This window comes from Pezoporus occidentalis, unplaced genomic scaffold (assembly GCF_034315485.1).
Source record: "Pezoporus occidentalis ecotype Australia unplaced genomic scaffold, CSIRO_AGI_Poc_V1 ctg485, whole genome shotgun sequence".
Taxonomy (NCBI): Eukaryota; Metazoa; Chordata; class Aves; order Psittaciformes; family Psittacidae; genus Pezoporus; species Pezoporus occidentalis.
The window spans coordinates 66,286-88,776 of NW_026915819.1; the positions used below are offsets into that span (position 1 = coordinate 66,286).

The 22,491-nt window shown below is 67.4% G+C and overlaps 2 protein-coding genes across 2 annotated transcripts; one reads left to right on the forward strand and one right to left on the reverse strand.

Annotated features, from left to right (window-relative positions):
- Positions 1–571: 571 nt before the first annotated feature.
- XNDC1N (XRCC1 N-terminal domain containing 1, N-terminal like) lies at positions 572–3,323 on the forward strand (the record flags this gene model as incomplete). The annotated part of the gene is made up of 4 exons (XM_062636604.1): positions 572–1,292; positions 2,051–2,189; positions 2,256–2,411; positions 3,145–3,323. Coding segments are annotated over exons 1-4 (519 nt in total), but the record flags the coding sequence as incomplete, so codon positions are not given.
- Positions 3,324–5,500: 2,177 nt separating this feature from the next.
- On the reverse strand, positions 5,501–22,430 carry NUMA1 (nuclear mitotic apparatus protein 1). Its single transcript, XM_062636595.1, has 26 exons — positions 22,311–22,430; positions 20,462–20,531; positions 20,124–20,212; positions 18,509–18,588; positions 18,006–18,088; positions 17,850–17,930; positions 17,577–17,661; positions 16,773–16,896; positions 15,220–15,377; positions 14,863–14,980; positions 13,992–14,109; positions 13,622–13,762; positions 13,384–13,503; positions 10,764–13,256; positions 10,636–10,677; positions 10,053–10,121; positions 9,859–9,969; positions 9,465–9,683; positions 8,877–9,034; positions 8,562–8,805; positions 7,828–8,101; positions 7,602–7,738; positions 7,311–7,514; positions 5,915–6,010; positions 5,670–5,837; positions 5,501–5,588 (listed from the first exon to the last, which is right to left on the reverse strand). The coding sequence occupies exons 2-26, from the start codon at positions 20,501–20,503 to the stop codon at positions 5,553–5,555; spliced, it is 5,490 nt and encodes a 1,829-aa protein (XP_062492579.1). The 5' UTR covers positions 20,504–20,531; positions 22,311–22,430; the 3' UTR covers positions 5,501–5,552.
- Positions 22,431–22,491: the final 61 nt, after the last annotated feature.

The window sequence follows — 22,491 nt, forward strand, 5'->3', positions numbered from 1 at the left end:
GGGCCGAGGCCAGCGCACACGGGGACGGTCCCTTAGCGGGGCCAGGCTGGAGGACTACGTGTCCCGTCATGCACCGCGGCGCAGGGCCGGCACCGGCTGAGGCGGGAACCGGGACCGGGACCGGGATTGGGATCAGGATCGGGATTGGGACCGGGACAAGAACCGGGATCGGGACCGGGATTGGGATCGGGACCGGGATCGGGATTGGGACAGGGACAAGAACCGGGATCGGGACCGGGATTGGGATCGGGACCGGGATCGGGATCGGGACCGGAGCTCGCGGTGCGCAGCGGGAACCGCCGCGGGTGACGCGGTTTGCGCGGGAGATTGAAGCGGTGGCGGGAGTGGGGGGGGCTGTGGGGCACGGAGGGGAGCGGGGATCTGTGGGGCAGGGCTGGGGGTGCATGGGGCTGAATGGGGGCACTAAGGGGGTAAAGGGGGGGCCGTGGGGCAGGGCTGGGGTTGATGGGGTGGGGGAATGGATGCGGGGGGAGGGAGGGGAGCTGGGGGCAGTGGGATGGGGCTGGGGGCTATGGGGAGCCCCAGTGGGATCCCTGGGGGGCAGGATCCCTGCTGTTCCCATTGGGAATGCTGGGTACCTCTGTGCTGGGTGCCTCTGTTCCCAATGGGAATGCTGGGTACCTCTGTGCTGGGTACCTCTGTTCCCATTGGGAATGCTGGGTACCTCTGTTCCCATTGGGAATGCTGGGTACCTGTGTGCTGGGTACCTCTGTTCCCATTGGGAATGCTGGGTACCTCTGTGCTGGGTACCTCTGTTCCCATTGGGAATGCTGGGTACCTCTGTGCTGGGTACCTCTGTTCCCAATGGGAATGCTGGGTACCTGTGTGCTGGGTACCTCTGTTCCCATTGGGAATGCTGGGTACCTGTGTGCTGGGTACCTCTGTTCCCAATGGGAATGCTGGGTACCTGTGTGCTGGGTACCTCTGTTCCCATTGGGAATGCTGGGTACCTGTGTGCTGGGTACCTCTGTTCCCATTGGGAATGCTGGGTACCTGTGTGCTGGGTACCTCTGTTCCCATTGGGAATGCTGGGTACCTGTGTGCTGGGTACCTCTGTTCCCATTGGGAATGCTGGGTACCTGTGTGCTGGGTACCTCTGTTCCCATTGGGAATGCTGGGTACCTGTGTGCTGGGTACCTCTGTTCCCATTGGGAATGCTGGGTACCTCCACAGCCCTGCCCTGAACCCCCCAGCCTCGGAGGGAAGGAAGCTCCAGGAGATCCCGGATGGCTCCAGTCAAAATCAGCTTCGTGGTGTCCTTCTCCTCACAGGTCCCAGGGGTTTCCTATGGGGGGAGGCTGGGAAAGGCCTCAATTGCCCTGAGCTGCTGCTGGGGGTCCTGAAGGTGGAGGGATCTGGTGTGGGATGTGCTGGGAATTCCACATGGAACGGTGGGAGCAGCAGCGAGGAGCTCCCGATGATCCACAGCGTGTGCTGGGCTCATCCCATCCCGGAGTGCTGCAGGCCAGCTTGGACACAGGGGCTTGGAGCAAGCTGCTCTATGGAAGGGGTCCCTGCCCCTGGCAGGGGGTGGAGCTGGACGGGCTTTAAGCTCCCTTCATCCCAAGCCATTCCATGGTTCTGCATGGCAAGGATCCCAGCAGGGATCACAGCAGGGATCACAGCAGGGATCACAGCAGGGATCACAGCAGGGATCACAGCAGGGCAGGGATCACAGCAGGGATCACAGCAGGGATCACAGCGGGGCAGGGATCAGGGCAGGGATCACAGCAGGGCAGGGATCACAGCTGGGATCACAGCAGGGATCACAGCAGGGGCAGGGATCACAGCAGGGATCACAGCAGGGATCACAGCAGGGCAGGGATCACAGCGGGGATCACAGCAGGGATCACAGCAGGGCAGGGATCAGGGCAGGGATCACAGCAGGGCAGGGATCACAGCAGGGATCAGGGCAGGGATCAGGGCAGGGATCACAGCGGGGCAGGGATCAGGGCAGGGATCACAGCGGGGCAGGGATCACACCCGATTCCTCCTCTCCCGTTGGGACCTGAGCTCTGCCCCCCCGCAGGACCCCCGGTTCCCGGTGCAGAACCTGCTCCGCGCGGACGCCCGCCGGCCCTGGCTGTGCAGCCCGCAGGACCGGAGCCGGCAGCTGCGCGCGGAGCTGCAGCTGGAGCGCGCCGTTGCCATCGGCTACGTGGATGTCGGTGCGTTCCCGGGGCCCCGGGGCCGGACCGGGGCTCGGACCCTGCCTCATGCCGCTGTCACCGCAGGGAACTGCGGCTGCGCCTTCCTGCAGCTCGACGTGGGGCGCTCGTGGTGGCCGCGGGACCGGCCCTACCTGGCCCTGGTGCCCAGCGCGGCGCTGAGGAGCGAGGCCGAGGCCAGGCTGGAGCAGAACCGCTGCGGGGTGCGGATGTTCAAGGAAGGTAACGCCCGGTCCGCAGGGCAGAGCAGAGGGGATGGGAACAGAGTTTGGGGCTGCGCTGCCTCACGGGGGCTCTGCCAGCTCTGCCCCAGCCTCCTGGGGCTGGAACCTGCCCGGTGTCACCGGGTCCTGGATGGGGGTTGGTGACACGGGGTGTCCCATTCCCCCGTCCCGTCCCATTCCCCCATCCTCCTATCCCATTCCCCTATCCCATCCCATCCCATTCCCCCATCCCCTCCTGTCCCATTCCATTTCCCTATCCCATCCCGTTGCCCCATTCCCTCCCGTCCTATTCCCCCATCCCATCCCATCCCATTCCCCCACCCCATCCCATTTCCCCCTCCCATCCCATTCCCCCATCCTGTCCCGTTCCATCCCCCCATCTCATCCTATCCCGTTCCCCCATCCCGTCCCGTTCCCCCATCCAATCCCACTCCCCTGTCCCATCCCATCCCATTCCCCCATCTGGTTCCCCCATCCCGTTTCCCCATCCCATTCCCCCCTCCCCTCCCATCCCATCACATCCCGTTCCCCCATCCCATTCCCCCCTCCCATCCCATCCCATCCCATCCCGTTCCCCCATCCCATTCCCCCCTCCCACCCCATCCCGTTCCCCCATCCCATCCCATTGCCCCATCCCATCCCATCCCATCCTGTTCCCCCATCCCATCCCATTCCATTCCCCCATCCTGTTCCATTCCCCCATCCCATCCCATCCCATCCCACCCCTGCAGCCGACTTCCTGGAGCCGGCGCTGGGGCAGACATGGGACCGGCTGCGCCTCACGCTCCGCCAGCCCTTCGGCCGGCACAGCCAGTTCGGGCTCTCCTTCATCCGCGTGCGCACGGCCCTGGACCCTCCGCACCCGGTGGGTGCCCCAGCCCTGCCCTGGGGCAGCGGTGATGGGCTCGGCTCCTGCTCCCCTGCTGCAGCCCCCATCCCCGCTCCCTGCATCAGTCCCTCGTCCCCCAGGAGGGCTCCAAGCCCACGGACAGCGCCTGGAGCCCCAGCCCTGCCTTGTCCCGGGCCCCCCTTCCAGCACCCCCCTCGTAAGTGCAGCCATGGAAAGGGTTGGGTGGGAAAGGACCTGGGGATCTCCCTGGTCGGGTCCACCCCATCCTCTCCCTGCGCACCCCGAGGTGCTGCCTCCCAGCCCCTGCTCTCCTCCTGCCCAGGAGCCACAGGGAGGAGGAGGAGGAGGAGCTGAGGCTGAAGAGGCTCCTGGCCCCGCTGGAGCCCTCCTGCCTCAGCCGCCCCGCGCGGATGCTGCTGTCGGCGGCGCGGAGCCGGGCGCTGAGGTCCAGAGCCAGCAGCAGGGGGGGCCCGGAGCTGCGGGATCGGGATGCAGGAGGAAGCCCAGAACCCGGTGAGCTGGGGGCAGCGCAGGGGCGCCCGGAGCTGCGGGGTCGGGATGCAGGAGGAAGCCCAGCACCCGGTGAGGGCTCGCCAGGTCCCTCCGGATCCCATCCCTGCTCTTCACCCTCCCAAAGGGATCCTGTCCCCTGAGGGCTCTGCCTGTGGCTGGAGGGATCCCATGGGACAAGGCCACGGGGGGCCCGGGTGCTCCCCATGCCCACAGGGGTGCACTGGTCTGGCTCTGGGCACCTCACCCTCCTGCTGGTGCATCCCTGGCTCGCCCCAAGCCTCCTGTGGGTCCGTGTGTGGGGCTCCAGCACGGTGCTGCTCCATGGGGATGCTCCAGCACAGGGATCCATCAGGGACCATCAGTTACATCCCATGGGTGGCTTCCTGCCCATGAACCCCACTGGTGGGGGTCCAGATGTGGCTCCATTGGATTCAGGATGGGATTAACGCGTCTCCATCCCGTTCCCAGGCTCTGCACAAGGAGTCCCCACGAGAGCCCCCCGGGACAGCAGGCAGGGAGCCCCCAGCAGGTGACCCCTTCATCCTCCCCCTCATTCCGTGCTCCATGTCCTTCCCAGCCACCTCCTCACCCTGGTCCTGGACCCCAGCCTTGGCTGGGGCTGGTTCCCTGCTCCCCAGGACCTGGGGAACAATCTCTGAGCTTCCCCCTGTTCCTGCAGGTCCCTGCCAGGCCCCTCTAGGGCAGGAGCACGGCCCCGAGCCCGCAGGCAGCGAGCAGGACCCAGCAGCAGAGGGGACAGCAAAGGGGACAGGGAGACGGGCATCTGCCCCATCTGCTCCGGTGGGTGCCCAGCAGGGGCGGCCTCAGGCCTGCACCTGCCTCTGCATGAGCAGAGATGTGGGGCAGGGAATGGGAGCCGCTGAAGGGGCTCAGCAGTGTCTGCGTGCCCATGGTGGTGGGAGCACGGCCGTGGGGCTGGAGGCACAGCCCAGGCCCCACTGGGGGTCCCTGGTCCAACACCGTCCCCTCCTGTGCCCACAGCGCGCTTCAGCCTGGAGCTGCTCCCCACGCACGCCTCGGGCTGTGGGGAGGACGCTGATGGAGCCCCCCCTCCCCTGGAGCCCCCCTGGGTGCCCTGCCCCATCTGTGCCCGGCCCTGCAGCGCAGCGGAGCTGCAGCACCACGCCAGCACCTGCGGGGAGCCCACAGCACCGGGGGGCAGCATGGCCTCAGCACCCAGCCACGGGGGGCTGTGAGGATGGGGGGCACCCGGGGGCTGGGGCTGCTGGGTGCTGAGAGCAGCACGGGCAGGATGTGGGGCAGGGAAGGAGCTCGGCACCCCCATACAGTGCTCTGGAGGCTGCTGTGGGGGGAGCACCCCAAGGCTTGGGGGGTTTTAAGTGGAGAAGAATAAAGGAGAGAGGGAAGTGGATTGTGGCTGCTCCCTGGGCGAGTGGTGGCACTGGGGAAGAGGAGGATGGAGAACCCCCGTTGGGGTCCCTAGGCCCCCCTGGACCCCAAGGCAGGGCCCGGGCAGGAACCCAGCCCCCCCCCAAGCGCTGCAGGAGAAAAATACAATTTATTTACAAGTAGAAATACCTTAAAAATGCCCCTTCCCCCCCGCCTCAGGGTGCCCCAAAGGCTGGGGGGGTCCTGAGGGGGCAGGGGGGGTCCTGCCTGGGGGGGGCAGGCAGAGCTGGGTGCAGGGAGGAGCAGGGGGGCGATGGGACAAGGGGAAGGTGCCCCCCCCCCGTTGTGCCATCACCCCCCTGGGGCTGCTGAAGCCTCGGGCTGGGGGGGGGACAGGGACAAAGCTCAGAATTTGGTGTCCTTGAGCTGTTGGCGACTGGTCTGGAAGGGAGAGAGCAAGGGGGGGGCATTGGTGACGGGGAGCAGCCCCCGGGGCAGGGCTGGGGGGGGTCAGGTCCTTACCTTGCCCTTGGGGGACTTGGCGGTGGCGATGCGGGGCGAGCGGCGGGCGCCGGCGCGGGGGGAGCCCTTGGGGGTGGCTTTGCGGGCGGCGGCGCGGCGCAGGAGGCTGCTCCCCAGCTTCTTGGGGGTGTTGAGGATGCTGAAGGCCAGGGACTGGCGCCTCTCGGCCTGCGGAGGGGGCACAGTGAGGGGGGGTATGGGGGGCTCACACCCCCCCCCAGCCCTGCTGCTGGTGCTGCTCTCACCGGCTTGGGGGGCGCGGGCTGGGCGCTGCGGCGGAGCTGGGCGCTGCGGCGCTGCGGGGTCTGGGCCCTTGGGAAGCACGTGGTGGGCTTCTTGGACTGTGGGAGCAGGGAAAGGGGATGGCACCGGGAGAGGGAGCAGAGCCCGGAGCTGGCTCCTGCCCAGGGATTCCAGCACCGTTCCCTGCGCCTGAGCCCGTCCAGGGACATCCTGGGGACACCGAGAACCCCGGAGCGGTGCGGGATGAAGGGAGCTTAGAGCCCATCCAGCCCCGACCCCTGCCCCGGGCAGGGACCCCTTCCATAGAGCAGCTTGCTCCAAGCCCCTGTGTCCAACCTGGCCTTGAGCACTGCCAGGGATGGGGCAGCCACAGCTTCTCTGGGCACCCTGTGCCAGCGCCTCAGCACCCTCCCAGGGAAGAGCTTCTGCCTAAGAGCTCAGCTCAGTCTCCCCTCGGGCAGGTTCAAGCCATTCCCCTTGGCCTGGCCCTACAGGCCCTTGGCCCAAGCCCCTCTCCCAGCATCCAGCATGGGAGCTCTGTAGGTTCTCAACCCGGGCAGCCAAAGCCCTCAGGGCCATGGGTCAGTGGTGGCCTTGGCAGTGCTGGGGAGTGGTTGCACTGCGTGATCTCAAAGGCCCTTCCCCACCCGCCTGGCTTCTGTGTTCTATGGCTCTTACGTTCCATGTTCTACGCTCTATGTTTCACACTCTATGCTCTATGGTTCATGTTCTTTGGTTCCATGTTTCATGTTCCATGCTCTATGTTCTATGTTTCATGTTCTGTCTCAATGTTCTATGGCTCCATGTTCTATGTTTCATGTTCTGTCTCAATGTTCTATGGCTCCATGTTCTATGTTTCATGTTCTATGTTTCGTATTCTGTGCCCTGTTTCATGTTCTATGCTCTACGTTATACAGCTCTATAGCTCTTATGTTTCATGCTCTATGCTGTGTTCTGTTCCACACTCTATGCCCTGTGTTCTGTTTCATGCTCTGTGTTCTGTTTCATGCTCTATGCCCTATGTTCTGTTTCACGCTCTATGCCCTATGTTCTGTTCCATGCTCTGTGTTCTGTTTCATGCTCTATGTTCTATGTTTCATGCTCTGTGTTCTGTTTCACGCTCTATGCTCTATGTTCTATGTTTCATGCTCTATGCCCTATGTTCTGTTCCACGCTCTATGCCCTATGTTCTGTTCCACGCTCTATGCTCTATGTTCTGTTCCACGCTCTATGCTCTATGTTCTGTTCCATGCTCTATGCCCTGTGTTCTGTTCCATGCTCTATGCTCTATGTTCTATGTTTCATGCTCTATGCCCTATGTTCTGTTTCACGCTCTATGCCCTATGTTCTGTTTCACGCTCTATGCCCTGTGTTCTCCCCTGACCCCCCTGTGCTCACCTCGGGGGTGTCTGGGCCCTGGTGGGACTCATCGGAGGCCCTCTTGCGCTGCTGGCGGGTGGTGATGCCGGGCCAGGCCGCGCTGAGGCTGCTGCGCGGGGCGGGGGGGCCCTGTGGGGGCTGCATGCTGGCGCGGCGCAGCGTCTCCCGCGGGTCCCCCGTCTTCATCTCCTCGTCCGTGATGGTCGCCAGCGAGTTGGAGGACTGGGGGGGGGGGGACACGACACAAGGAAGGTGTTACCAAGGCCCCCCCCGCCCCATGGCTGCCCCCCACCCCGCCGAGCGCCGTACCCTGCTCTCCAGGGGGTAGCAGGTCTTGAGGTGGGGCGGGCAGGCGCGGTTGCGCTGCTGCAGCTCCGCGATGCGGTTCCAGTCTTCCAGCTGCTCGGGCTCATCCTGGCACGTGCCAAGGTAGAGGCTGCCGCGGCCTGAACGCGGAGCAAGGCAGGGTCAAGGGGGGGGTCCAGGCACCCCAAGCGAAGGCAGAGCTCCCCCCTCCCACCCCACAGCCACGCACCGAGGCTGGAGCTGCTGCCCCCCTGCATGCGGCGCAGGGAGCTGCGCGTGACCGGGCGGTACCCGGGGAGCCCCAGGAGCGCGGCGTGGGCAGGGGGGTCCTGCGGGGAGGAGGCGTCCGGCGGGAGCAGGGACTCCTGGGACGGGAAACTGGCGAGGGAGCGCGAGGAGCCCGAGCGCAGGCGGCTCCGGGCCGGGGCAGCGCTGGGCTGAGCCCCGGGGAGGCTGCAGAAGGAGACGTCAGAGCCGTCCGGTTCCTCGGGCTTGGCTTGTTTCTGTGGGGGAGAGCACGGGATGGGGGGGATGAAGGGGCCTTAAAGCCCATCCAGCTCCCACCGCTGCCACGGGCAGGGACCACTTCCATAGAGCAGCTTGCTCCAAGCCCCTGTGTCCAACCTGGCCTTGAGCACTGCCAGGGATGGGGCAGCCACAGCTTCTCTGGGCACCCTGTGCCAGCGCCTCAGCACCCTCCCAGGGAAGAGCTTCTGCCTAAGAGCTCAGCTCAGTCTCCCCTCGGGCAGGTTCAAGCCATTCCCCTTGTCCCAAGCCCCTCTCCAGCTTTCCTGCAGCCCCTTTAGGCACTGGAGCTGCTCTCAGGTCTCCCCAGAGCACAGCAGAGGGTCAGGATCCCCTCCCTGAGCTGCTGCTCACGCTCTGGGGGTGCAGCCAGCACAGGGGGCTCTGGGCTCCAGCGCTCCCTGAAGCCGGGTCACGGCAGCTCCGAGCGCGGCTCACTTTGGTCATGGTGATGCTGATGGTGGTGCGGCGCCGCGCGGAGCGGGTCTGGCAGCCGGAGTCGAGTGAGAGGTCCCCGCAGGAGCCGGCGCTGGAGCTGCGCTGGGCCCGCGTGCGGCTCGGCAGGGGGGTGAAGTAAAGGCTCTCCAGGGACTCCACCTTGCGCGGGAGCCGCCGCGCCGCCGGTGACTCCTCCGCGCCCGCAGCCGGCACCGAGTCCTCGGAGCGGGAGCGCGCGGCCTCCCTGCGGGACAGGGCACGGGTCAGGGAGCCCGGCGGCGCAGGACGGGCCCCGGCGAGGCGCCGCGCCGGTACCTGTGGGTGTGGAGGGACCCAGCTTCCTCGAGGCTGAGGTCCAGGCTGTCGGTGCTGATGTCGGCGGGGTTCTGGTGGATCAGCTCCTGGCCCTGCAGCGGGGCCTTGGACACCTGGATCTTGCCGAGCTCCCGGAGCTGCTGGTTGGCAAATTCCACCTGGACGGGAAGCAGGGAGGGATGGATCCTCCGAGGGAGATGGCAATGGGGGGAGAGGGGGGGAGAAGGAGGGAGGGAGGAGCAGGGAGGGAGGGAGAAGGAGGGAGGGAGGAGCAGGGAGGGAGGAGCAGGGAGGGAGGAGCAGGGAGGGAGGAGCAGGGAGGGAGGAGGAGGGAAGGAGAAGCAGGGAGGGAGAAGGAGGGAAGGGGGAGCAGGGAGGGGGAAGGAGGAGCAGGGAGGGAGAAGGAGGGAAGGAGAAGCAGGGAGGCAGAAGCAGGGAGGGAGAAGGAGGGAAGGAGGAGCAGGGAGGGAGAAGGAGGGAAGGAGAAGCAGGGAGGGAGAAGCAGGGAGGGAGGGAGGAGCAGGGAGGGAGGAGCAGGGAGAAGGAGCAAGGAGGGAGAAGGAAGAAGCCCCTCTGTGCTGCCCCCACCTGAGCCTCCAGGCTGTGGACCTGGCTGGTGAGGTTCCTGCAGCTGAGCTCCGACTCCTTGGCCTGCAGCACGCTCTGCTGCAGCTCCTTGGCCAAGCGCTCCGCCTCGGCCCGGAGCTCCCTGTTCTCCTTCTGGAGCTGCTCCATGGCCTTCAGCTTCTCCGCCAGGTCCTGGTTCTGCTGCTTCTTCGCGTCGTAGTGAGTTTTCGCCTTCTCCATCTACGAGGGTGAGGAAAGAAACCCATCGGTCTCTCCATGGACCAGGACGGGGAGGGATGGGGATGGATGGGGATGGATGGGGAAGGATGGGGATGGATGGGGAAGGATGGGGAGGGATGGGGAAGGATGGGGAGGGATGGGGATGGATGGGGAAGGATGGATGATAGGACCATACTTGGCCTTTGTAGTGCTCGGCTGCCTGCTCCTTCTGCGCGAGCTGCTCCTGCAGCTCTGCCACCCTCTCCTGCTGCCGCGTGGCCTCTGCCTGCAGCTCCCCCTCCAGCGCCTGTGGGCAGCGAGGACGCGGGCTCAGAGACCCCCTCTCTGCCCAGCGCAGAGCTCAGCCCCAGGCCTTCGCTCCCCATTCACCTTCACTCTCTGCTGGTGGCTCCGCGCGGTCTTCTCGTGCTGAGTCAGCTTCTTACTGAGCTCCTCCACCTGGGGGAACACCTTGGGTTAAACCAGCTCCAGGGACGAGATTCCCCCCTCTGGGTCCCAGCCACGAGGCCTCTGTGGGGACGCTTGTGCTGGGACTGTGGGGAAAATGGGACTTCCCCAACGCCGCTGCCATAGCCAGCCCCACACCACTGCTGAGGTCGGTGCTGCTGGGAGGCATCGCACCTCCGGCCACATCCACCACATCTGGCCTCCCCCTGCCTCCAGCCATCCCCACCAGCTGGGCAAGGAGCTGGATGATGGTTAAAGACGGGGGGGGGAAAGGGATGCATGGGAGGAATGGGATCTCCTGGCTCCCCCTAAACCCCATCTGCCTGCAGAGGTATCACAGGAGCAGCGGTCCCCTACGGGTCACGCTGGGAGGTGCCCAGCTGCAGGCAGCAGGTCTGGGACGAAGGCAAAGACCTGGAGCTGCATCCCCACCACAAGCACAGCACGAGGGGACCGGGAACGCCGCTGGGCAGCAGCCAAAGCCGGGCACCATCGCCCACGTTACCTGCTTGGCTTGATCCTTCCGAACCGCCTCCAGCTGCTCCACCTGCGGGCACAAAGCGCGGCGACCATGGGGAGCGTGCCCCGGCGCCAGCCCCCGGGAGGATGCAGGGATGCGCGGGAGCCCCTCACCTGCGCCGCCAGCCTCTGCCTGTCCTCCAGCAGCTTCCTCCTCTCCTCCAGCGCCGCCGCTCTGCTGCTCTCCTGCTCCTTGCCCACGGCCTCCAGCTTCCGCGCCGCCTCCTGCGCCTCCCGCCGGCTCCCGGCCACCAGCTCCTCGGACGCGGCCCGCAGCCGCTCCAGCTCCCGCCCGTGCCGCTCCTGCGCCTGCCCCAGCTCCGCCTGCAGCCGCTGCACGGCGCGCTCCTGCTCGGCCGCCCGCTCCCGCAGCGCCGCCAGCTCTGCCTGCAGCGTGCCCAGGGCCTGGCCGCGCTGCTCCAGCTCCTGCCGGTGCTGGCTCTCCAGGGCGCCGCGCTCCGCCTGCAGCTGCTGGCACAGGAGCTTGAGCGGCGGCAGCTCCGCGGCCAGGCCCTGCGCGGCGCCCAGCTCCTGCTGCAGCGCGGCCACGAGCTGCTCCTGCTGCAGGCGCTCGTCCCGGCAGCCCTGCAGCTCCTGGCGCAGCTCCTCCTCGCGCTCGCCCAGGCTCTGCCGCTCCCTCCTGAGCGCCTCGAGGGCCGCACGCTGCTTGTCCATCTCCTCCTGGCAGCGCTGCACCTCCACCTTCATGAGCGAGCAGCGCTCGGCCGCGCGCGAGGCCGCCGTGGCCATCTCGGCCTGCAGCACCCGCAGCCGCTCCTCCAGCTTCTTGCTCTTCTCCGACTCGGCCAGCGCCAGGCGCTTCAGCTCCTTGCTCTCCCCTTCCCTGTCGCCCACCTGCCGGCGCAGGACGGACACGTCGTGCTCCAGGCTCCCGACGAGGCCGCTCTTCCTCTCCAGCTCCTGCACGCACTGCGAGAGCTGCTCCTTCCAGCCCTCCTCCGCGGCGCGCAGAGCCGCCAGCTCCTTCTCGTGCGCCGCCACGGTGCCGCGGCTCTGCACCAGCTCCCGGCCCTTCTCCTGCAGCTCCTTGCGCAGCGCCTCCGCGCTCCCCTCCTGCAGCGCCTGCGCCGCCCTCGCGGCTTCCAGCAGCTCCTGCAGCTCCGACGCCTGCTCCCGGTGCCGAGCCCCTTCCCTGCGCGAGGCCTCGAGCTCCGCACGTGCTGCGGCCGCGCTCTCCTGCAGCTCCCGGCCGCGCCGCTCCAGCTCCTCCACCTGCGCGCGCAGCTCCCGCTCCGAGCCTGTGGCGCTGTCCCCATCCATGGCGCGGCTGCGGGCGGCCTCCTGCAGCTCCCCTTGGAGCCTGCTGACCGTGTCCCGCAGCTCCTCCGCCTGCGCGGCCTTGTCCCGGCGCAGCTCCTCCAGCAGCCCCTGCTGCTCCTGCAGCCGCTCCCGCGCCCGCGCCAGCTCGTCGCGGTGCCGGGCGCGCTCCACGCGCTGCTCGTTGAGGCTGTTCTGCAGCTGCGCCTCCAGCTCGGCCTTGCGGGCGCGCTCGGCCCCGCTGCGCTCCAGCTCCTGCCGCAGGCGCGCGGCCTCCTCGTCGCGGCTGCCCAGCTCCCGCAGCGCCTCCTCGAGCCGGGCGCGCAGCACCGAGCCCTCCCCGCGCAGCCGCTGCGCCTCGGCCTCCGCCTCCTGCTCCCGCTGCCGCCCGCCCGCCGCCGCCCGCCGCAGCTCGGCCACGGCGCCTTCCAGCTCCTCGCGGCGCAGCCGCTCCCGGGACAGCTCCTGCTCCGCCCGCTCCTGCAGGCAGCGCAGCTCGGCCCTCAGCCGCTGCTCCTCGCCCTCCTTCTCCTGGGCCCACGTGCGGGCGCTCGCCAGCTCGGCCTCGAGGGCGGCCACGCGCTCCCGCTGCTCGGTGCCCTGGCGCTGCAGCGCCGCCGCCGCCTCCTCCTGCCGGGCCCGCAGCTCCCGCTCCTCGTCCTCCCGTCGGGCCGCGGGCTCCGGCTGCAGGCGCTGCCGCTCGGCCTCCAGCTCGGCGATGCGGGCCAGGCTGCCCTCCAGGCTCTCGGCCGCCCTCCTCTTCTCATCCTCCAGGATGCCCTCGGTGTTGCGCAGGGATTCCTCCAGGAAGAGGAGCTGCTCCTGCAGGCGGCTGTTCTCCCGCGCCAGCCGCTCCCTCTCGGCCAGCCGCTCCCGGCTCTCCTTGAGCCGCGCCTCCAGCTCCTGCAGCTGCGCCTGCTGGGGGCCCAGCTCCACCATCCTGCCCTCCAGCTCCCGGATCCTGCGGCTCAGCTCTGCCCTCTCCCCGTCCCAGGCGGCCTGGCTGGAATCCCGCGCCTGCAGCTGGCTGCTCAGGGACGCGTTGGCCTCCTGCAGCTGCTGCAGGCTCTGCTCGTGCCGGGCACCGGCGGCCTCGCGCTCCCGCAGCTCCCGCTCCAGCTCCTCCCGGCGCCGCTGGCCCTCGGCGAGGGAATCCTGCAGGCTGCTCACCAGGCTGCCAAGCTGCTGCTTCTCCTGCTCGAAGAGGCCCCGCTGCGACTGCAGGGCCGCTTCCTGCTGCTGCTTCTCCTCCTCCAGCCGCAGCACCGTGGCCCGCAGCTCAGCACCTTCCCTGGTGAGAGCGGACACCTCCTGCTTCAGCTCCTCCAGCTGCGGGGACAAGAGGGGCAGGGAACAGGACACGCATGGGCTCACGGCGTGACCACGCTGCTCTTCTCCAGGCAGCTTCCCACGGGAGCGCCGCAGGAGGCAGGGATGGCTCCGGACGCAGCCCTACCTTCAGGACGTCCCCCAGCACCTCTCCCTTCTGGCTGCTGCACTCTCCCAGCTGGGCCACTTGGTCCTCCAGCAGAGAGATCTTCCCTTGCAGGATCTCAATCTTCTCCTCGGAGCATTTCTGGGGACAGGAGGGGTGGGACTGAGGCTCGGCACGGCCCCGGGAAGGGAGAGGCTTCCCATGGGATGCGCCTGCAGGACAGCAGCCGTGTCCCTGCCGCCCGCCGGGCCCTGCCCACCTTGTCCTGCAGGGCTCCTCGCAGCTCCGTCTCCAGCTGCCCCTGCTTCTCCTGGGCCTGGGCCAGCGCCGCGTTGTGCTCCTCCGAGAGCTCGTTCAGGGCCTCCTGCAGCTGCACCAAGTGGCTGCCGATCTCCCGGAGCTGCCGAGGGCGGAACCCCCCCCATCCCAGAGGAAGGGCTGAGCGCGCCCGGCTCCCCTGGGGCAGCACCCGCACGGAGCCCAGGCCCGGGCGCGCGCACCCTGCGGCACCACGCTCCCGTTGCAAGGAGCTGGGGCCGAGGCAGCTCGGGGTGAAGACCCCCACGGCAGCGCCCAGCGCAGCCCCTGTGCACAGCCCCAGCCCCGGGGCAGCGCCCGGCAGCCGGTACCTTGAAGGAGAGGTCCCCGTTCTCCTCGGAGAGCTGGCTGATCTTCCGGTCCATCTGCCCCTTCTCGGTCTTCAGGTCCTGGCACTGCCGCAGCGCCTCGTGCAAGCGCGCCATGAGGCTGCAGGGGAGGGTGGGAGGGAGGGTGAGGACCCCAGCGGGGCTGATGCTGCTGGGCACGGCCCGGGACACCGAGGGGCCACGGTACCGCTGTGCCGTGGGGCCAAGCGACCACAGACCCAGCTCTGAACTGGATCCTAGCACATGGAGACGGGAGCAGGGAGATGCCTGGGTTTTGGCAGAGCCCAACAGCTCCATGCCAAGGGCAGAGGCAGCTGCAGGACTCCAGCCCCCCCTCCGCAAAGGGAAAGGACAAACCAAGGACCAGGAGCCTGGGCGCCCTTCCCAGGTAAACAGGGACAGGGCAAAGACCTGGAACTGGCAGCGCCAGGGAGCAGAGAGTGACAGAGCCCAGGCCAGACCCCGGCAAACCGGGCTGAGCACCTGGGGAAGGGGCGCCAGTGGCACCCCAAAGGCTGTCAGGGACGCAGAGCACATCCCATGGGGTCTCCCCACAACAGGGAGGGCTGTTCCCGTGCTGGGATTAGAGAAGAGCTCCAGGGAGACCTGAGAGCAGCTCCAGTGCCTGAAGGGGCTGCAGGAGAGCTGCAGAGGGGCTTGGGACAAGGGATGTAGGGCCAGGCCAAGGGGAATGGCTTGAACCTGCCCGAGGGGAGACTGAGCTGAGCTCTTAGGCAGAAGCTCTTCCCTGGGAGGGTGCTGAGGCGCTGGCACAGGGTGCCCAGAGAAGCCTGGGGCCACCGGGGTGACCCGGCCCAGCCCGCCAGGAGGAGGGGACATTCCCAGGGATCACCTCTCATTCTTCTCCCTCAGCTCCTCCATCTCCTTGGGCTCCAGCTGGTCGGCAGCGTGCTTCTCATTGAGCAGGGCCAGGCGGTCGATCCGCTGCTGCATGAGGCTGATCTGAGCCTCTGGGGAGGGGGAGAACAGGCCCGTTACCCCCTGCGGACCCCCCCAGTGCCCGGGGTGGGGGGGGGTCGTGTCCATCTGCCCCTCCCTATGGGAGAGGAGCCACCGCAGGGAAACCCTCTGCAGTGGGAGGTGGATGAGCTGGGCTCCGCTGGGTCTGCCAGCACGGACCTGAGCACGGGCTCCAGCCGAGCCCCGGAACCCCCCCCCCCGATCCCAGGATGCCCCCTAAGGGCCTGACCCTTCTCCGTGATGAGTTTCCGGTTCTCTGCCAGCTCCACCTCCAGCTCATCCCGGTTTTCCCGCTCCGCAGCCAACTGCTTCTTGAGGCGCCGCAGCTGGAACTGGGGGGTCTGCATGATGTCCCCCATGGGCGAGGAGGGGGCCCCGGGCAGGACACTGCAGAGGGACACCGGAGCCCCTTGAGAGCCAGTGCCCTTCAAGCACAGCCTGGGCCTCCCAGGCCCACCCCAGGACACGGAAAGGCCTCAGCAGCTCGGGGCAGGGTCTGGGCTCATCAGCCAGGTGCAAAGGAGCCAGTTCCAGCCCAGCTTCATCCCACTGCACATCCCAGCTTCATCCCACTGCACATCCCAGCTTCATCCTGCCCATCCCACATCCCAGCTTCATCCCATCCCACATCCCAGCTTCATCCCATCCCACATCCCAGCTTCATCCCACTGCACATCCCAGCTTCATCCCACTGCACATCCCAGCTTCATCCCACCCATCACACATCCCAGTTTCATTCTCTCCATCACACATCCCAGCTTCATCCCATGGCACATCCCAGCTCCATCCCAGCACATCCCAGCTTCATCCTGCCCATCACACATCCCAGCTCCATCCCACCCATCACACATCCCAGTTTCATTCTCTCCATCACACATCCCAGCTTCATCCCGTGGCACATCCCAGCTTCATCCCATGGCACATCCCAGCTTCATCCCATGGCACATCCCAGCTCCATCCCACCCATCACACATCCTAGTTTCATTCATCCCATGGCACATCCCAGCTCCATCCCAGCTTCATCCCATGGCACATCCCAGCTCCATCCCAGCACACGTCCCAGCTCCATCCCATCACATATTCCAGCTCCATCCCATCACACATCCCAGTTTCATTCTCCCCATCGCACATCCCAGCTTCATGCCATCACACATCCCAGTTTCATCCCATGGCACATCTCAGCTCCATCCCATCACACATCCTAGTTTCATTCTCCCCATCACACATCCTAGTTTCATTCTCCCCATCGCACATCCCAGCTTCATCCCATCGCACATCCCAGCTCCATCCCATCACACATCCCAGTTTCATTCTCCCCATGGCACATCCCAGCTTCATCCCATGGCACATCCCAGCTCCATCCCACCCATCACACATCCCAGTTTCATTCTCCCCATGGCACATCTCAGCTCCATCCCATCACACATCCCAGTTTCATTCTCCCCATGGCACATCCCAGCTCCATCCCATCACACATCCCAGCTCCATCCCATCACACATCCCAGTTTCATTCTCCCCATCACACATCCCAGCTCCATCCCATCACACATCCCAGTTTCATTCTCCCCATCACACATCCAGCTCCATCCCATCACACATCCCAGTTTCATTCTCCCCATGGCACATCCCAGCTTCATCCCACCCATCACACATCCTAGTTTCATTCTCCCCATCACACATCCCAGGTTGAGCCGGAGCTGATTCCTGAGGTCTCCGTGCCCTCAGCTTCCTCTCCAGGTCCCAACCCACCGTGCCCATTCCCACCGGAGCCAGGGCACGTACCTGTTGGTGCTGGAGGAGGAGGAGGAGGATGAAGCAATCTTCTGCAGCTCCAGGAAACGCACCTGTGGGAAGGGCGGCAGCGGGGAATGCTCCTCGGAGCTGCTGCCGGATGAGGATGGCGGGGCTGGAAAGAACAAGGGAGAAGAGGGATTGGCATGGCCAGAGCAGCAGGGAGGCTGGAGCAGCAAGAATTCCCACCGGATGGATCAAGCCAGCTGAGGACGCCACAAACCTGCTGTACATCCACATCCCCCCCGGAAGGCAGCACGTGCACCAGGTGGGAATAGCCCAGGGGGAATAAGGCAGCTCAGCCCCGGGCTGCGGGGAGCTGGGGGGTGTTTGGAACCATAAAGAGAGGGAAAACTCCACGGGGTTTAGGCTCTGGAAGAGACTGATCCGTGCTGAAGGGGCGCTGCCGGCATGGAGCTGAGCAGGAAGGTGCCAGCAGTGCCAAGCACTCACAGTGCCATGGAATCCTGGGATGGGTCAGGATGAAGGGACCTTAAAGCTCCTCCATTCCCAACCCCTGCCACGGGCAGGGACCCCTTCCATGGAGCAGCTTGCTCCAAGCCCCTGTGTCCAACCTGGCCTTGAGCACTGCCAGGGATGGGGCAGCCACAGCTTCTCTGGGCACCCTGTGCCAGCGCCTCAGCACCCTCCCAGGGAAGAGCTTCTGCCTAAGAGCTCAGCTCAGTCTCCCCTCGGGCAGGTTAAAGCCACTGCAGGAGGACACCTTCCCCATCCCACCCCGCTGGGGCTGGTGCTGAGGCCGGTGCTGGGGCTCAGGCAGGGGCCGGTGCTCACCCTTCCTCTGCAGGAACAGCTCCAGGTTCTCGCTCAGGCTCTCCTCGTTGTCCAGCACGAACCTGAGGATCGCGGCCAGCTCCACCTGCGCCGGGAGGAGCCATGGGGTGAGCTCGGCCGCAGCCCCCACGGCAGCCCCAGGGCACCCCACGCTCTGCTGTGCACCGCGGCACCCACCCTGCACCCTCCCTCGGGGGTCCCGGAGCAGCAGGGGCAGCTGGGGGGGACCCCCAAAGGGCACCTCCGCTTCCCAGGGGATGCAGAGGGAATCACCTGGGTCTCGTAGTCGAACTGGCTCCAGTCCGCAGGGCTCCTGCAGCTCATGGACGCATGGTACAGGAGCAGCACGGCCACCTGCAGCGAGCAGGGACCCATCACCCCCTGCCCCGGCACCAGCACCCCACAGCCAGCACCGGTGCCCGCGCTTACCTTGGCCAAGGCCAGCTCCTCTCCCTCCAGCAGCTGCTGCGCCGGGATCAGGCTCTCCGGGGCCGATTTGTGCTTGCAGTGCTCTGCAATGGGAAGCAGCATTCCCATTCCCACCGGAGCCCCGGCCGCTGGGAACGCTGCCCACGGCACCCCCGGGGTGCTGCGCTTGGGCTGGGGACCCCGCGGGGTGTCCCCGAGGAGAAGGGGCTGAGGGAATCTGCAGGGCACTTCCCACCTCCCCCCCGGCCCGCATCCTGCCGCGGGTGAAGGTTTTCCAGTGGGATTTAAGCAGCCTGAGGCCGGAGAGCAGGCTGGGAACGCTGCCTCAGAGCAGCACCACCGGCACCCAACCTCTCCCCCCGCGCTCCGTCTGCACCAAGCCCGCGCTCCGGCGAGGATTCCCAGTGGGAAGTTCCCTTCCTGCGGGATCGGGGCAGCCTGGACACGGCGTGGGGCGATGGGGACGCGGGAGCAGAGCCCCGGGGGCCGAGGGCAGCTCTTACTGTGCAGGAAGGCGCAGATGAAGCTGATCCTCTGCGGCAGCGCCTGCTCCAGCGCCGATTCCGCGTCCTCGCTCCGGAGCCTGGGACACAGCAGGGACCGGGGGGAGCTCAGCCCGAGCACACGGGGCCATGGAGGCAGCCCCCAGCCCGGCCGGATCAGCGCCGGAACGGTGCCGCTTCCTCCTCCACGCCACGGAGCTGGCAGCGGCCCCGGCAGCGGGAGGCACCGCAGGGGGACGCTGGCAGGGCCGGCAGCAGCTCCTAACCCCCCCCCCAACCGCTGCTCCTCAGCCCTGCCCCAGCCTGGTGCTGCTCTGGCACCGCTGGCGACTCCCAGGCTCGGGGACAGCACCGGGAGAGGATTCCCGCAGCCCCACGGGATTCCTGGGGCCGGGGAGCTCCGCGGCTGCCTCCCGCCCGGCTTATCGGGATGTGCTCAGGAGCAGGCACCGCCCGCGCCCGCTGCCGCGGAGCCGGGAGATTAACGAGAGCCTCCTAAATATAACCCGGAGCTGGCGGCCGCCTCCTGCCGCGCAGCGCAGCCCGGCCCCGGGCTCCCCTTACACCGGGTAATTATAGCAGGCAGCACCGGCCGGGAGCCATCCTGCCCTGCCCACGGCACGGATCGTGGGGTGGGCTGGGATGAAGGGACCTCAAAGCTCCTCCATTCCCAACCCCTGCCCCGGGCAGGGACCCCTTCCATAGAGCAGCTTGCTCCAAGCCCCTGTGTCCAACCTGCCCTTAAGCACTGCCAGGGATGGGGCAGCCACAGCTTCTCTGGGCACCCTGTGCCAGCGCCTCAGCACCCTCCCAGGGAAGAGCTTCTGCCTAAGAGCTCAGCTCAGTCTCCCCTCGGGCAGGTTAAAGCCATTCCCCTTGGCCTGGCCCTACAGGCCCTTGTCCCAAGCCCCTCTCCAGCTTTCCTGGAGCCCCTTTAGGCACTGGAGCTGCTCTCAGGTCTCCCCTTCCCGCAGCAGAGGGGCAGGATGCCCTCCCTGAGCTGCTGCTCACGCTCTGGGGGTGCACCCAGCACATGGGGGGTTCTGGGCTCAAGCGCACCCTGAAGCTGGGTCATGGGGAGCTCCTCCTCACCCAACACCCCAAGTCCTTCTCCTCAGGCTCCATCCCATTGCCCCAGTCTGTTTGTGCTGGGGTTGCTCAATCCCCTGTTCAGGACCATTCTTCCCCTCCAGCTCCAGAGGACACACATCCGGAGCGGAGCACCCTGCGTTCTCTCTCCCATGCCCAGGACAGCTCAGGCTCTAATTGCTTTTGCTCATGGACAAGGAACGTGGCTCCTGACGGACACGTTCCTCCCATCCCTGTTTGGCCACCTCAGGTCCTGGGACGGAGCAAACAGGCTCCAGCCTGCCTGTATCACCCTGGGGATCAGCCCAATGTCCCCAGAGAACCACAGGGGTCCTGGGGGTGGGAGCTGTGGTGCTTTTCCAAAGCTTCCCCAGCATCCCAACACTGCAGCTCAGGAAAGCTTCCTGGTTTTCCTCACCTGAGCAGTCCTTACGGACATAAAGCACTTCCCAAGCACCTGATGCCACAGGGAGCCTCGAGGGACAGAAACCGCCCCCCCAGATCCCACCCGCCTCCTCGTACTCACATTCTGTTGATGATCCGGATGAAGACGCTGCAGTCCCGGAGCTGGGACAGCTCCTGGAGGGGCTCGGAGCACACATTTGTGCTGTTCACCTACGGACGGGATGGGACGCTCAGGAGGAAGCGGGCAGCACCATTCCCTGCTGTCCCGGCCCCGGCTCCGGAGCAGCTCCCGTGCTGGACCACGGCATTCCAGCACTTGTGGCTGCTCAACAGGAGCCGTGAGCAAGGCCTCCCGGCAAGCACCCACCCACCGGGAGCAGCCGGGATGCGGCTGCCCCAGGGCCTGCCCCAGCCCCGATCCCTCCCCGGTGCCGGTCCCGGCGGCGGGGGGAGCTTTACCCAAGCGATCAGAGCCGCGGCCCTCGCGCCGTGCAGAGGCATCCTCAGGCTCGCAGGTCACTGCCCCGACCTGCAATAGGGGAGGAGCGATGAGCACCCAGCACGCTCATCACAGCAATGACAGCTCCTGCAGCGCCGGGAGCCGAGCCCGTCACGGCCGGATCATGGGATGGGGTTTGGGATGAAGGGAGCTGAAAGCTCCTCCGGCTCCAGCCCCTTCCACTGGAGCGGCTTGTTCCAAGCCCCTGTGCCCAGCCTGGCCTTGAGCACTGCCAGGGATGGGGCAGCCGCACAGGGAAGAGCTTCCCAATCCCACAATCCCATCCCATCTCCTGCCCTGGAAGTGCAGCCGGCACCTCCTGGGATTCAGCCCTGGTGATCGGGATCAAGAGGATCGGGACTCAAGGGAAACCATTGCTCAGGCTCCTCCTCCTCCTGCCATGCCCCATCCCTTATCCCCCATCCCAAAGCTCCCCGCCATCCCTCTGAAGAGGGATGTGAAGCCCTGCTCCGTCCTTGCGGTCCCTCTTGCCCAGGTTCCCATGCCAGGGACATCACCCCAAGGGCTCCTCCATGGCCGCCCTGGGCACCCGTGTGCTCCCGGCACCGCCAGCATTCCCAGGAAAACCCCTTCCCTCGGGAACCCCCGCGCGCTTCCAAGCCCAAAGCAGCGGCAGGCGCCGGGAGCCGCGGTCCTCCGGGATGCGCGGGGGCCGGAAGCGCAGCCGCGGGCTGGGGGCCGGTCCTCGGGGAGGCTCGGTTGTAAACAAGCAGCAAAGGGCGCGGGGCAGGCACCGGCAGCGCGGGGGGAGCCACGGCAGGGCCAGGGCTCCCCATGGACCCCATGGGGCCGGGAACCCACACAGCGGGGAGGAACAGGAGGGAGCAGCAGCGTCAGAGCCCCGGAGCGGCCGCTGCCTCCATCGGCTCAGCCGGGAAGCGCGGGCTCCCCGTGGGATGGATCCTTCCTCCCGCCCAGCCCCGCGGCACAACCCCCGCACCCCAACACCGCTCCCGACCCTCGCGGTGAAGCAGGGACCGGGTCCCCCGGAGCCGATGCCCGGCACTGCCCGAGCCCATCCCAGTTCCGTGCTGGCGGCACCACCGCGACCCTCGGGCCCCCCCGGGAGCCGTGACACGGGGTCGGCGCCCGGCGGGGACCGGAGCAGCGGGGAAAGCCCCAGACCCGGGCCCCGCAGCGTTACGAAACCGGCGCTCCCGGCGCCCCGTCCGGGCCCCCCCCTCCCCGCGGCCGCTCCCGCCTCCCTCCCCGCCCCGCGCCCCGGAGCGCGGCCGCCGCAGGCCCATGGTGGGGGGCAGCGCTCCCGCTCCCGCTCGGTACCGGCGCGGGGGTCCCGCGGCTCTCCCCGGGCGCAGCGGAGCGGCTCAGGCCGCCATGAGCCGCGCACAAAGGCGAAGCTGCGGTGTCGCTGGCGGGGCCGCGGGTGACGGCTCCCTCCTGGCCCCGGGCCACCTCCACGTCACCGCGCGCGTTAAAGGCGCCCGCGCTGGAGCCGGCCCCGGGCCGGGGGGGGGGGGTGCCCGGTGCAGGCTCCCGTTGATCCCGAGCCATCCCGCCCCGCTCCGGGGCCGTTCCCAACGCAGGAGCCCGGGACTCGGGGCTCGTCCCGGAGCGGTGGTGCCGGTGCCCCCCCGCCATGGCGCTGGAAGGGACGCGGTGATGGCGCCGCTCCCCCAGAGCCGGGTCCGGGCTGCGCGGGCAGGGTCGGAGCCACCGGATGGGGGAGAACGGGAGGGGGGCACGGAGCCGAAGGCGGGACCGGGGGTGGGAAGCAGCGGGACCCCCCCCGGGGACAGCAGCGCGGGACCGGGAGCGGGGCTCTCCTACCGGATACGGAGGCCGGGCCGGGCCCCGGCAGCGCCGTCGTGAGGACGAGGCCGCGGCGAGCCCCGGTGCAGCGGGACCGGGCAGCGCCTGGGGGTTGCGCCCATCCGGTGCGGCGGGACCCGGGGTGGGGGGATCCTCCTCGGCCCCTCCCGCGAGCACCGGGCCCGGCCACCCGCGCTAG

Coding starts and splice junctions, on each gene's coding strand:
- NUMA1 (XM_062636595.1), bottom strand. CDS start 20,503: ATGCCTCTGCACGGCGCGAGGGCCGCGGCTCTGATCGCTTGG. Junction 17,931..18,005: donor AGGAGCTGGCCTTGGCCAAG/GTAAGCGCGGGC, acceptor TGCTCGCTGCAG/GTGGCCGTGCTGCTCCTGTA. Junction 13,257..13,383: donor TGCTGGGGGACGTCCTGAAG/GTAGGGCTGCGT, acceptor TTGTCCCCGCAG/CTGGAGGAGCTGAAGCAGGA.